The sequence below is a fragment of the Tachyglossus aculeatus genome, chromosome 11 (assembly GCF_015852505.1).
Source record: "Tachyglossus aculeatus isolate mTacAcu1 chromosome 11, mTacAcu1.pri, whole genome shotgun sequence".
NCBI lineage: Eukaryota > Metazoa > Chordata > Mammalia > Monotremata > Tachyglossidae > Tachyglossus > Tachyglossus aculeatus.
In genome coordinates, this window is record NC_052076.1 from 69,488,239 (window position 1) to 69,503,223 (window position 14,985).

General features: G+C 46.5%; 1 protein-coding gene across 2 annotated transcripts in view; it reads right to left on the reverse strand.

Moving 5' to 3' along the window:
• Positions 1–5,557: 5,557 nt before the first annotated feature.
• Positions 5,558–14,985, reverse strand: part of OPCML (opioid binding protein/cell adhesion molecule like) — a 1,278,294-nt gene continuing 1,268,866 nt past the window's right edge. For both annotated transcript variants that reach the window (XM_038754698.1, XM_038754697.1), the window contains 2 exons: positions 13,168–13,319; positions 5,558–5,764 (listed from right to left, as the gene is read on the reverse strand). In XM_038754698.1, coding sequence (XP_038610626.1) covers positions 5,664–5,764; positions 13,168–13,319 — 253 coding nt within the window. In that variant the 3' untranslated portion in view covers positions 5,558–5,663. The remainder of the gene's footprint in view (positions 5,765–13,167; positions 13,320–14,985) is intronic.

Here is a 14,985-nt window from a genome sequence, read left to right on the forward strand (position 1 = left end):
TTTACAGATGAGGTAACTGAGGCTCCAAGAAGTTAAGTGACTTGCCCAAGGTCACACAGCAGACATGGTGGAGCCGGGATTTGAACCCATGACTTCTGACTCCAAAGCCCAGGCTCTTTCCACTGAGCCACGCTGCTTCAGCATGGATAGAGATCCTCAGGAGAAGTGAAATTTGTTTCTGGATCGCTTCCATGAAGAGGGTAGGGACTTCTAAGTTGTTGCGGTAATTAAAACAGTGCGCCAGGCTACCAAGGGAGTTGTGGATTTTCCATCCTAGGAGATCTTTCTTTTAATTAACTGAAAAAGAAAGGGCTGTTACATGTATTGGATGGTGTAAGCCTTCACCCTCCTGGAGGTAGAGTCCTGGACCAATTGATCTCTTTGAGCTCCTTTCCAGCTCGTTCCAGACCAATGATTTAATTTGGTCGAAAACATTTGCTGTCATTTACAGGTGTTTTAGTCCTTCTACTTTACAATTGCATCTCTTCCAAGCTGGCCACACTCTCCTGTCCGGAGTGACCCGCTCTTCTAAGGCCCCGATGTCACCCCTGGGGCCCAAGAAACAACCCCCAAAGGTACAAATTTCTTTGAATTTTATTGATACACTGCACAATCACAACCATCTCTTATTCTTCCTGAATTAGAAAAGGTTACAACTACAATGTAACATGCACAAAATTCAGGTAGTATAGTCACCCTTAATACAACTGACGGAAATCAAGACTTCATTGCTTTTGGAAAGAAGAAAAATAACAAAATTAAAATAAACCTAGAAGGCTGACAGTTTTCCTTTTTTTCTTTTAATAATCCGTGTGATCATTTTTTTTCAAGCATTTGAACATTGATTTTCTTTTTTTAGGATAATTGTGAGACTGTGCACACCCATAGTCTTACAGCTAGAACTGAACCATTGATAAGTCATAGAGAACTTTGTTAAAACCTAGAGGACTCTGAACTTGACAGATAACATTTTCAGACACCCACACATTCCTCACAACTGCACTTTACATGTCACAAGAAAGTTGAATGATTAAAAACGCTCCCGTTGCCTAACACACGGAGAGCAATTCTTCTGCTTTATTAGTATTTTCACTCTGCCAGATAATGTTAGGTGTAGCCGAGTCAGGCTCGTGAAGGACCCTCGCCCTCAGCCGTGATGGGAGCGGAACCGTTCTGAGTCTTTGAGAAGGGGTTTGACAGCGGGAACCCGTTCCAGGTGGCCTCCGCCAGCTCCATCACGATGAAGACAATCACTTCTGACTATGTCCGCTCGACATGGATTCGGACTCCCTTTTGAGCACCTGTCGCACTGGTTTCCACCATACTTTCCTGCCTCATCTTGTAATTGCCAATGTAATTCCCCCTCCTTTCATCTACTTCTCTTCCCCTAAACAAAGAAAACAAGGGACACCGGGACTGGCCTGGGTTTTCTCATCTCAATAGGACTCATCATCCTACAGGAACCATTGGAAAACACTGCTTTTCACGCCTCACACCTGCAAGGTTCCCTGACGAGGGCTCATGCTCTTCTGCTATTTCTGGAGCAGTTGGGAGTGAGTGACAAGTTGATGGAGACTGAGGTGCCGCAAGACCTTGGATTGGTCGGAAGTGAAGAATGAGCCAATTCCCACTGCTGGAGGACAATTCCCATTTGCCACCAGATGAAACTTTGGGGCTGCTTCCCCTCGAATTTCCCTCTCAGTAAAGCCTTATCTTCCATGGCCTGGGTTCGAATGTAGCCCCGGAAGTCTCCTCCCAAGGAGAGTTTGTTGCCAGAACTGAGGAGGTAAACCCCCACCCTCACTCCCTTCTGGCTGAATGAGGTGGGCTAGAGGCCATTCACCAGCTGAGCTGGACAACAGGGGAAGAACCCCGAGTGGGAGAAGTGGTCCTGACCAACGCATAGGCGCTTACAAATACTCTCTGATGCAGTGACTCAGCTGCCCTCTGCCAGCTTTCTTAAAACTTGTCCAGCTTGGTTTCTCTTCTGATCTCAGGCCTGCGGTGTTGAGGGTGAGTTGACAATGGAGGGTTCAGACCCCAGTGGTGCCAAGATCTTCCAACCTGATCTGAACTTAGTCCTGCCAAAGCCCTGGGCACACTCCTACCACTCCTCAGCAGGCTTCCAAAGGGCAGCCCAAGCCACAGAAGAAGGTGGGGCAAGGACCCATGGGCACATTAAGGCCCAAAATTTTCCCCTGGTTCAACATCGCGCCAAACCTTCCGAGCACCACGTTCCCACATTCTAAACCTTCAAACTCGTGGATGATTGTCCGGCCCCCACAGCACCTCCGAACGTCATGAAAAATAAAACCTACTTGGACTTGCAAGATGACAGTATCAGGCACTTGACATTAAACTACTGAGCAAGCGTGGCAATAGCCTTATGCTAGCACTTTCCTTGACTTTACTTTGGTGGAAGTATTAAGCTTTTTTAGGGGGAAGGGAATGGGTGCTTCAAAGTGACTCTGTTGCCTCTTAGTACTAGATTCTGCCTGAACGGATCTCTTGGTCAGTATCAGTGGGGGCCCCCTCCAGTCGGGCCTGGTTGGGAAGAACAGTGGTTTAAGAATGGCTGATGATGTGGAGGAAGACTCCCTGTGGGTCCCCCTACCCACATCTCAGTGAGTGGCAACCGAGAGCAAATCTCCTCTGCAGATTCTATCTAGAGTCACAAAACCAAGTTGATGTGCAGCAATCAACCACCGTGGATCGCCTACTCTGAGGAATAAAACAATCCGCTACGCTTTGTCGGAAAAACTGAAGGGCTCGTCTATTCTCCTGAGTTGGATTTCGTGACCTCAGTTAGCCCTGGCAGAGCAGAAGACCAAGAGGGCTTCTGTAATGTCGTTCATCCTCGCCGCCACATAGCTGTCAATACACAGCTCCTTGGTGAGCTTTCCCCACGTGAGTTCTGCAAATGCCTGTCTTTATGTTCAGCCTTCTTCACTCCCCTTCTGCCCCTACCCAACCCTGTTCTCCCCTCTTAGATTTCCACATCTGAACTCAGTCTACCCCTAGGGTGGAAGTGTGGGGGTCGACAGGTTAGGGTCCTATAGTTCTGAGGAAGGGAAAGTCTGGAGAAGCCCAATTCCGATTTTGGTCTCGTGTTTCTAGCCCATTTTGCGGCCTTACTGGGAGGGAGGAGAAAGCCCTCTCTTTGAAAGAGAAAGTTAAAACCTATTCTCATTGAGTGTAAAATGCATCCAACATATACATTCAACCTGAGCTGTCAAGGACTTTTTCCTCCCACATTCAGTTAGCGGCAAAGAAATGTATCTTGTTTATGAATAGAGCTCTCAGCATATTCCATTTAGTTCTACATGCAATGTGTCTGACTCTGACCCTAATTACTCAAGAGTTGCATGGACAGGGAGGTCTGAAATGGTTTATGCGCCCTTGAATCCAGACCTCATCACTTCTCTAAGGGAACCAGTAGAGGCAGGTTGTTTGGGATAAATGTGTTGTGTTGCCAATAACCCACATCAGGGAATCTGTTAGGGACTGAAAGTCACTTCTCTGAGTTAGGTGACTTAAACTTCATTCATCCCTACTGGGGAGCTGGCAAGAGGGCCTACCACTGTGCGTGCTGAGGCCGCCTTGGAGACGTCAGTGTCTGGAACTATTTTGCTGGGGGCTGGGAGGCCCGGGACCATCCTCTGCCAAAGAGGCATCTGGGAAAAGTGGGCCAGAGGACAAAAAATTAAATATTAAGAGAACTCTATGATAGGGGGGTCTTAAGCGCATCACCCAAATTCCCTGGGTCACAGGGAGGCAGCGGGAGCTGTGGGTTGGAGGAAGCTTGCCTGTCCTTTCTCAGTTGGGCCCCCAAAATATGGATTCTCCCAGGACCCTCACTCTTGGCAGGGTTTCAATTATAGTCATCTAAGTTTGGCCCTGACTGTGCCCTGAAGAGGTTCAGGATGTTTGGCGACTCAAGCCCCACTGTTTGTTCAAACCTGGGATTGGGGGGAAGGGATGGGAACACGCTTCCTGAAAGTAGCTGGAGCAGAGCAGCCCAGCCAGAGGAAAGCTGAAGTAATGTGCTGTTCCCTTCCCTTCTCCCCGACCCCCTCTTTCTGTTTGCCATGTTGTGTTAATCAAGTGCTTAGAAATTAAGTCAGCCGCTCAAGGGCCCTCGGCTCAGAAGTGCTTCCGAAACAAACACAAGCGTCGTCAACACACCAGTCCCCTCCCTGGCCTCCCCCGGCTTCTGAACAGATGGGTTTCAAGCAGACCAAACAGATGCTGGAGCAGAAATGGCCAACAGAGACAGAGGTGGGCTGACTGGCCGGTTGGTATCCATTGGTTGCCCAAGCAATAGAATACTACCTTCCAGAATTTCATTTTTTCTGCTCAGGAATGCGACCTCTGGATTTAGTTGATCTGAGGCCTAACCTGCACTACCTCCAAAGGCAGAAATGAGGTTGTAGGATTCTGACCGGTGGAATTTTGAGGCTTCAAGTCCAAAGCAGAGCCAGGTTTTTGCAGGGACCATTCTGTGTCTTGAGGAATGTTAGAGATGCATAGGCCCCTGTCGGGGAGTGAGAGCAATAGATCCCTGCTGTCATTTGTGCATTACCCAGCCCGCTTTGGTGTACGGGATCTCTGCCTCTCCACCCTGCCCACGGGATGGGGTATTGCTTAGGTTTGTGATTTGCCTGGGTGTTAATTGGTTTGCCCATGTAGCATTGCTGTGGAGCCATGACGATGCCGGCGTCGGAAGGTTGGTTAAGGGAGGGGTGGAGAGGGAGAGGCAGTTGGTGATTAGAGATGATTATATTGATGGATGGATGGAGAGTATAGAAGGGAAGAGATTTGAAAAGAAAAGTCCACCGTTACGTTGCTTGATAAATAGAGTAAATAGATTGCTAGAAAGAAAGGCAGGTGGGTAGATAATTGCATGGATGGAGAGGGGAGTTGTGTGGATGACTAGACATGTGATTTCCCTGACGGACAGCCAGAGAAGACCCAGAGGTTCAGCCATCTAATCATCATTTTTGATCGACTGGATGGCCATCTGCTTTTTTAACAGGGTGACTCGGCCCCATCTCTCAGGTCCCACTGGAGGAGCTTTCCAACTCTTTAATCACCAGGTATGCTTCCAGTATGGATGAGTTCCCCTCCTCTGTGCCCCTGATCAGCCACCGTGGGGTCTCTGGGTGTGAGGAAGGGTGTCGAGGGGCCTAGGCGAATTAATATCCACCCAGACGGAAGAGAGGTGAACCCAGAGTAATCAGACACTTCGAAACATGGAACGGGTGTGTTCATTGCAACAAGGAGAATGGCCTGGTAGCTTGAGACATAGATAAGAGGACACCTAGATGTAACTCTCGCCTCACACTGCATCATAACCTGAGGCGTATTTCTGGGAGTTGAGTGTTTCCGGGAGTTTCAACAGCTCAATTGAGACATACGTAATCGCGGAAACTACGGGGTCGAGGTGGGGCTGGGCAGAGGAGAGGGTGGGGCCGGGGTTGAAGAAACAGATTCTATTTTGAAAGATACCCATGATTCTACACACTGTAGAGCCCTCCCCGCCCTCCCCTCCCCCACCCCCACTCATTCAAGCTGAAAAATATCTGGTTTGCCCTCCGCGGCGCAGAGTAAAGTCTGTGGTATGGAGAAGCCAGGCGTCGCTCTGAGAACCCGAGGAGTTCTTATCAAAACTTGATGAGAAAGTGAGCGAAGAGGGTCCCTGATAGCCAGAGACAGGCCAGCACTCTGGAGGCTGAGCTTACCCCATCAATGACGGCTCCGGGGCCTGTGGGAAGGGAAGAGAGAGAAGAGTCAATTGGGAGGCGGGAGTTTCTCCCGCCTTTGTCTTGAAGTCGAGCATATGGCTCCATGGTTTGCCTCCCCATTCCCGGCCTACCCCCGGCCCCTCCGGGGTCGTGAGAAGCAGCATGGCAACATAGTGGATAGAGCACCGGCTTGGGATTTGGAAGGTCATGGCTTCTAATCCCGGCTCCCCCTCTTGTCTGCCGTGTGACCTTAGTCAAGTCACTTCCCTGTGCCTCAGTTACCTCATCTAAAGAATGGGGATTGAGACTGTGAGCCCAATGAGGAACAGGGACTGTGTCCAAACTGATTTGCTTGTATCCACCCCAGTGCTTAATACAGTGCCTGGCATATAGCATGCACTTAACACGTATCGTTATTATTATTATGCTGGCCAGGGAAGGGATGATGTTGTGGGCAATCCCTGATTTCAATATGATAATGTTAATAAATGTGGTGTTTATTAAGTGCTTAAAATGTATTGTACTAAGTGTGCATTGTACTGAGTGCTGGGGTAGGTACAAAATTATCAGGTTGGGCACAGTCCCTGGCCCACAGAGGGCTCACAGTCTAAATAGGAGGGAGGAGGATAGAATCTCCATTTTACAGATGAGAAAACTGAGGCAGAGAGCAGTGAACTGTCTTGCCCAAAGTTGCACAGCACAGGCAAGTGGCTGAGTCAGGGTTACAATCCAGGTCCTCTGATTCCCAGTCAATCGACCATATTCATTGAGTGCTTACTACATGCAAAGCACTGTACTAAGCATGTGGGAGAGTCCAATACAACAGAATTAGCGGACGCATTTCCTGCCCATGCTCTTTTCACCAGGCCATACTGCTTCAGACAACTGGATTCCTTGAGGTGAGGAAAAAATGGTCTGCCCCCTCTGTTGGGGGGGCCACCTGGACACCCTAAGGCTGTGTGCAACAGAGCACATCATTCGGGACATTTTGTGGAAGCCCACCGGCTGCCCAAACTGAGGACAACAATATCATGGAGGGTAAAATGAATGATGACTGAAATCTGCTCCCACTTTTAATCTTCCGATTAGCAGGTCTCAGAGAGTTCCAAATAGAAAATCCTGGTGGAATCACCAGGCTGGGATGACTGCACAGCCTCTGGCTTGCCTCCTAGGAGACTGCCCCTCTCTGTGCCTCTCAAAGTTGGCACTCCTACCACCACTACTACAACTACTGCCCTCTTCTACCTCTACTGCTACATCTGCTACTGCTGCTATTACAACTGCTACTACAACTGATGGAATCAGGTTTCATGATGTTGGATCCTTTGGCTGGGTCTCCAGCTGGGTCTCCTTTGAAGACAGTGACTTTACCTATCAGACGGGTGCTGGAATAGGTGCATCGGGCGAGGGAGGAGGGAACCACACACCTGCTCTTTGGAACATCAAGGGGACACTAATTCACTATTAGACGTTTAAGAGGATAAGGTGCTGTCATGACATTTCACTAGATTCCGTGTTGAACGTGGACTGTTTGATCCGTCTAATCAGAAACCGAGGTGATAAAGATGCTCTTAATGATTAAAAGAAGAGCGAAGATATCTAATTAGTGTGGCCATGTGTGTTATGCAGACTAGTTGGAAACACGCAGATATTTTCAGCAGAGCCAGTTGAGAACAGCAAATCCTGCCCCTTCAAATGGGATTTTTTTCCCCTCTATTATCCTTAATTACAGCAGAAACACAGTTCTTTCTGACAAACAAAGCCAGGTGGTCTTTGTGGAGCAATTAAAGCTTCTTCCACAGAAAGAGGCAGAAAATGGCACCATCTTTGCTTCATGCTCCTAAATTTTCTCGGCAGGGAGGGGAGGGAGATGGTGTGTCTGCACGTCAGGGTGGATATGTGTGTGACAAATGAAAGCTTAGGATGTTATCAAAAGTTAATTTAAATGTGTCTCCTCATGGCCAGGCTGGAAGAGAAGACTTGAGACGTTGCCGAACCTGTAAGACGGCTTCTTTCAGTGCTGACATCGGCAAACCTCTGATGTTTAGTGACAGAACTCTAAACGTTTAGACTAATAACCAGATGTCAGCCATTGAGAAAGGGGAGAGTGGGGGATAGGAGAAGAGGAAAGGATGATGTAGAAACCCATCAGGAGTAAAACGTGGACTGTCTGCATAATTTTTTTTTCCTAATATGTTGACGTTTTGCAGGTTGGGAAAATGATCAATGATTGCCCTGCTGCCGTCAGCCTAAAGCAGTGGTTTTTCTGACTCACTCCCTCCCACCTGGATTTAAGCTATAGATTAAAAGAAGAAAATGTTTTTCAACTAGAAATAGACAACTACATGCAATTCTGGATGCCTTTGCAGTCAGAAATCTCTGGAGAAGCCTTTTCCTTAATAATGCACTGGATTGCTGGATGGGTTTTTAATGTTCAGAGGACCGGAAGTTTGAATTCTGGATCATATTTTCCTAGTGATCCTGGATGTTGGAGGAAGGAGCCCTAGAAGGTGCCCTCAGCTACAGGGGGGAAAAGGTAATTTTCCGTTTGCAGTGACAATCGGTATTTGAATGTAGGTCCCCGGGTTTCAGTACTAGGCCCTAGTGTGCCCAGTTATTTACAGCTAAGGAAGCCCCAAATGAATGCACGCCATGATTCTCCCAGTCATTTGTTGCCACCGGCCCATGACTCTTGGATTTTGTACCCCCAAAAGGCATGAGCAACATTCAAGATCCAGCTAAGTTAATCTAATAATGGCACTCATTATCTAATAATAACGATGATGGCATTTATTAAGCATTTATTATGCGCAAAGCACCGTTCTAAGTGCTGGGGAGGTTACAAGGTGATCAGGTTGTCCCACAGGGGGCTCACAGTCTTAATCTCCATTTTACAGGTGAGGGAACTGAGGCACAGAGAAGTTAAATGACTTGCCCAAAGTCACACAGCTGACAATTTGTGGAGCAGGGATTTGAACCCATGACCCCTGACTCCAAAGCCCGTGCTCTTTCCACTGAGCCACACTGCTTCTCTATCTGCTCTTATTATCTGCTCTTCATGTGCCAAGCCCAGCACCAAATACTAGGGGAGATGAAAGATAATCTGATCAAAAACATTCCTCAACCTACCCAGGACTCATAGTCTAAGGGGAAAGGAGAACAAGTATCTTCTGCCCATTTCACAAATGAGGAACCTGAGGCACAAATTATGTGTCTTGCCCAGGGGTCACAAAGCAGGAAAGTTGCAGAGCTGGGATTAGAAACGAGGTCCTCAGGCTCCCAGGCCTGTGCTCTTTCCACTAGGCTACGCTGCCTCACTGAGTCAAGACTTTATTTCCATGGTGATCCTAGCCTTTTACACTTTATAAAAAACAGTGTCTTGACCAAAGCGAAATTATTCCAAACCGAAAGCCCTCCCCAACCTTGGTGGCTAGAATTTCGGCCAGTTAGCTGAAGAGGCAACGGTGTTATTCACAAGACCATGGGCATCTATCTTGCTTTGTGGCCTAATGGAAAGACCTCTGGACTAGGGATCAAGGGACCTTAGGTGAAGTTCCAGCTCTGTCCTTGGCCGACTGTATGACCTTGGTCATGTCACTTAACTTCTCATTACCTCAGAATCCTCATCTATAGAATGGGACTTAGATTGTGAGTCCTGTATGGGCTCACCTAACCTTGTATCTACTCCAGTGCTTAACTCAGAGTAATCATTCAATAAATGCCACAATTAAATCTGAACAGCAGTTTTTAGGAACATTTGCTCATATCAAATGGGGAATGGGGAAAGATCTTAAGAAAAGTCCTTCAAACTCAAGTGCCTTATTCAGCCCAGGCTTTTAATATATTATATGATAGAAAATTGTGTGGTAAAGAAAAATCTCCATCAGCTCATGAAGCCTCAACTAAACAACAGATATTTAAAGAAGAGAGTGACAATTCCTTCAGACCACACTGGACAGTTTCAGAACCGACACGATAAAACCAGCTGTCCTGATGCTCCCAGAGGTAGGTACTGGTCAGAATGATTACTTTCAAGTGTTGGTTTTATAATTCACTGTACTGTTATGTCTCCCAGAGGCATGAACCTAACTCTCTGCCAATATTTTAAAACAAAAATGTCTAGCCACAACCAGTAGATGTCCTAGTAAAACTGATAGAAGGAAAAAAAATCCACAAAACTGTGCACTGAATTACTGCAGAAGTAACCACGTCCGACAGGCTGATGGTGACCAAGGATTTCAAGGTGTATGTTGATAATGTGGGCAAAATTCAGAAAAAACACACTAATAACTAGGCCTAAAGTCTAAATAGCAGAGGTTGACTCTTTTCGATGAGTGTCAAATACCATCGCATTCTTAACAATGTCATCCTCTACCCATCAAACAAGTGAGACTTCAGAGATCCCCTGAGGTCAGAACAATAGAATCTCAATGATCCAAGCATTACTCTGCAGCAAAATCAACAGAACCATGCTGGCATGAAGGTATCACTTGATACAAAGGGGTAGTTAGTTGTCGACTTACAGTGATAGTATTTATTCAGTGCTAACTGTGTGCAGAACACTGTACTAAGAGAAGCCGCATGAGAAGCAGCATGGCTCAGTGGAAAGAGCACGGGCTTTGGAGTCAGAGGTTGTGGGTTCGAATTCCAGCTCTGACACATGTCTGCTGTGTGACCTTGGGCAAGTCACTTAACTTCTCTGAGCCTCAGTTATCTCATCTGTAAAATGGGGATTAAGACTGTGAGCCCTGCGTGGGGCAACCTGATCACCTTGTATCCCCCCCAGCGCCTAGAACAGTGCTTTGCACATAGTAAGTGCTTAACAAATGCCATCATTTTTATTATTATTACTAGCCCTGGAGTAGATACCAGGTATTCACATTGGGCACAGGTCCGTGTTCCACATGGGGCTCATGGTCCAAGTAGAAGGAACAATAGGTTTTGAATCCCTATTAGATCAGGAAACTGAGGCACAAGGAACTTAAGTAACTTCATTCATTCATTCATTCAATCATATTTATTGTGTGCTTACTGTGTGCAGAGCCCACAGTGGGCTCACAGTCCGGAAGCGGGGAGACAGACAGCTAAACAAGTAAAAACAGGCAACCGAAGGTCAATGTAGTGTGTACAGCCAAGCTAGATAAAGAACTGGTAAATGGTAACAGAAGATCTTCCCTATTATCAATAGTGAAATACTTGAGAAGCCTGTTTGAGAAGCCGCATTGCTTAGTGGATAGAATGTGAGTGTGGGAATCAGAAGAACCTGGGTTCTAATCCCGGCTCTGCCACATGTCTGCTGTGTGACCTTGGGCAAACCACTTCACTTTTCTGTGCTTCAGTTACCTCATCTTTAAAATGGGAACTAAAACTGTGAGCCCCATGTGGGACAGGGACAGTGTCCAACCCGATTTTCTTATATCCACCCCAACGCTTAGTACAGTAACTGGCACCAACTAAGTGCTTAACAAATACCACAATTATTATTATTATTACTGAAATACAGGTAACTCATCAGGATTGAAACAACCCCAACTGTGCTTCAGTCTCTTTGGGAAGAACATGTGAGAAGTGGTGATAACAGGATACCTCAAGCAGCTGCTTCAAAGGGAGACGAAACGGAAACTGCACGGAGCTTCTGTTAGAGTGTAAGCTTCTTGTGTGTATAGAGCATGATTTGGGATTTTGTTGTACTTTTCAAGTGCTTAATATAGTGCACTGCATGACATCCAGTAAAATGCTCAATAAATACTATTAATGCTGCTGTTTCTCAGTGCATGCCACTGCTGAGCAGATGCATAAGAGTAAATTGTGAGCCAGATTTGTGGAATGTTGGGAAACAATAGCAGTGGGAAATCAGGAGTGGAATGGCTTTTCTCAGGTCACGTAGTTGGGGAAAAACACAAAAACAAGGTATAACCAAATCAAAGCTAACCAAGGACCCTTCAATGTGGGAGTGGGTATCTAACCCGGGACTTCGTCTGCCATGCTTACACAATTGGACTGTCAGCAGTGTCCCCTCATACACATACAGTTCTACCTTGCCACAACCCCCCACACTCCCCCTCAAATCCCTTTGACCCTCAAGGAGTTGGGGAAAAAGAGAAACAGAGTCAGCAAGAAGCCTGTCCTCATTCCACAGATTAAGGGCCTCCCCACCTTAGCCATCTGGGGCTTTGGGGGAGCAAACACTGCTCCCCAAACATTTGAGGAAAATCCTTTGCCAAATGCAATTTGCACACAAAAGAGGAAGGTTTTCAGCATCTCCATTTGCAATTTCCATATTCCCACTTGTAGCCTTTATTCTTGACACTTCTCTGTGCAGCTAATTTGTGTTGCTTCAATTTCACAGATTAAATGGGAGAAAGCTGTTTTCCCACTGCTGCATCTCCTCCCCGTTTACTGTTTTGTTTGCTTTCCCTGTCCCTCTCCCCTGCTAGAGCTCAAGTAATCCCAGCATTTATATGCCTCATTAAGCCCATCGCGTGCTCTGCAGTGCTGGATGTAATATCAAGTCAAGACTCTTTTCTCCTTACAGCTCCACCTCACTTGAGAGGGACGGAGGTCAGCGGGTCCTCTTCCCCTGAGCAAGGAGCCAACAAACCAGCCAGTCAATTGGATAGGTAGGAGGTGAGTTCACCAAGAGATTGAGCTGCGGCCCTCACCTGAAAAGCTGGGTGGAGCTGCCCCAGGCCAGGATTAATAGACTTGTAAGAGCCTGGACACCTGGAAATTGATTGACAGGCCCTGCTTTGAAATAATAGCTGCTTTGAATAAAGGAAGACTGTTTGCACTCTGTCCCTGGGCAGAGGTATTCTGTCTTGTGTGTGACTTGGCTTAATCCCCACCCGCCAATTCTCTTCCAGGGCCAAGTATAGTGATTCTCACACAGAAAGTGCTCAACAAATACCATTACCTCTACTGTTACTACACACCCAAGGCCCCATTTTGGCCTCCAACACGGGCCATCTTTATTTTCCATATGCCTTGATTGCATGTGGCATAACCTGATTCTTTTATCCAATCAATAGTGTACCAAATACTCACTCTGCAAAGAACATCAGCAGAGTGCTTGGGGAATACAGTAGAGTTAATAGACATGATCCCTGCCCTTAAGGAGCTTTACATCTAATCAGGAAGGCAGACACTAAAATAAATTACATGTAGGGGGATCCCATCCTGACCAGGAACCCAACCCAGCTGGGCACCAAGAGGAGGTGAAACCATAATGCCTGTCTCGGGGGGAATCCTATTCGCTTTACCAACTTCTTTGGGTCAGCAGGGAGTCAGTAGGGGAGGGGATCCAACCTTTCAGTTCAGAGTGTGGGCTGAAGGGGGTCAGGTTTTCCTGCAAGTAACTCTCTGAAACCCCAAAATAGGGCTAGACAGTTCTGAGCCAAGATGAAACTCTGCCATCTTCACTCACCATACAGGGTGATGCTGGCATTGGTGTTTCCCAGCTTGTTTGTCGCGACGCAGGTGTAATTCCCATAATCCTTTTCTGAAACATTGAAGAACGTCAACGTGGACATACGGCCTTTGTTCTCAATCCTCACTCCATCCAGGCCAGTGCCTAACCTACAATGTGAAAGAGAGAGAGAGAGAGAGAGAGAGAGAGAGAAATTGTCAACCCAGTCTCCTCAATTTGTCAGGTCTTCCAGCCCTCATCTTCTCTCTCAGCCCAGTAACGGTCCAAACCCTGCTGGAGAGACATGGCCAAGCCAATGGGAAATCAGTTTGGGGTAGCTCATAAACTTGGAAGTGGGAAGAGGATTACCTGGGACTCTTCCAAAAGCCTGCCAGTTATCTGGAGGTCATCTAGAAACTCATGTACCTCTTAGAGGTCCATCAGTGTTTATTTCTGATCCTATCCAATCAGTCAGTTAATTGGATTTATTGAGTGTTAGCAGAAAGTGCAATTGTGAAGCAGCATGGCTTAATAGGAAGAGCACTGCTCTGGGAGTCAGAGGGCCTATTTTCCAATCTCAGCTTTGCCACTTGCCTGCGGTGTGACCTTGGGCAAGTCACTTAACTTCTCTGTTCCTCAGTTACCTCATCTTTAAAATGGGGATTATGACTGTGACCCCATATGAGCCATGGACTGTGTACAAACCAATTAGCTTCTATCTACCCTCAGCACTTAGTACAATGTCTGGCACATAGTAAATGCTTGACAAATTATTATTATTATTATTATCATTATTATTGTTACTATTATTATTGTTCTTAGAGAAACAGAGGATGAAGCATAGGAAACACATTATGGCAATTCCTGTACAGTTGAATTTACAATGGTCAGGGCTTGGAGAAGAAGAGGAAAGAAAGAACAAGAGAGAGAACTGCTAGATAGAACTGCTAGATTCACCCACCTCAATCAATCAGTGGTATTTACTGAGTGCTTACTCTCTGCCGAGCACTGTAGTAGTTCTTTGGGAGAGAACGACTCAGTAGAATTGGTAGTTAAGTTCCCTGCCCACAAGGAGCTCACAGTCTAGAAGGGAAGACAGTCATCAAAGTGAATTACCGAAGAGAAACTAGGATCATTTTAAAAAAATTATGGTATTTGTTAAGCCCTTACTATGTGGCGTTAGAGGAGCAGAGCATATGTTCAGCGCTTAGAATAGTACTTTGCACATAGTAAGCGCTTAATAAATGCCATCATTATTATTATTATATGGGCTGGGTTGTCGTAGGAGATAGGCAAGTTAAGGTGGAATGGGAGAGAGCTGACGGAGGGTTTTAGAGTCAAATGGAAAGGAGGTGCAGAGGTGGATGGGCATCTTCTTTCTACTAATGTTCATTTATTCACTCAATAGTACTCATAAAGTACCTTCTTTGTGCAAAGCACAACTAAATTACATGGAAAATTAGACTCAGTCCTTGGTTTCCAAAGGGCTTATACTTTACATGAAGGGCAGAATGACCTAGTGGTTAGAGCATGGGCCTGGGGCTCAGAAGGACCTGGGTTCTAATCCTGCCTCCACCACTTAATAATAATAATTACCATATTTGTTAAGCGCTTACTATGTGCCAATCATTGTCCTAGGCGCTGGAGTAGATACAGAGTAATCAGGTTGTCCCATGTGGGGCTCACAGTCTTAATCCCTATTTTACAGGTGAGGGAACAGAGGCACAGAGAGGTTAAGTGGCTTACCCAAGGTCACACAGCAGACACGTGGTGGAACCAGGATTAGAAACCACATCCTCAGACTCCCAAGCCTGTGATCTTTCCACTAAGCCGCAC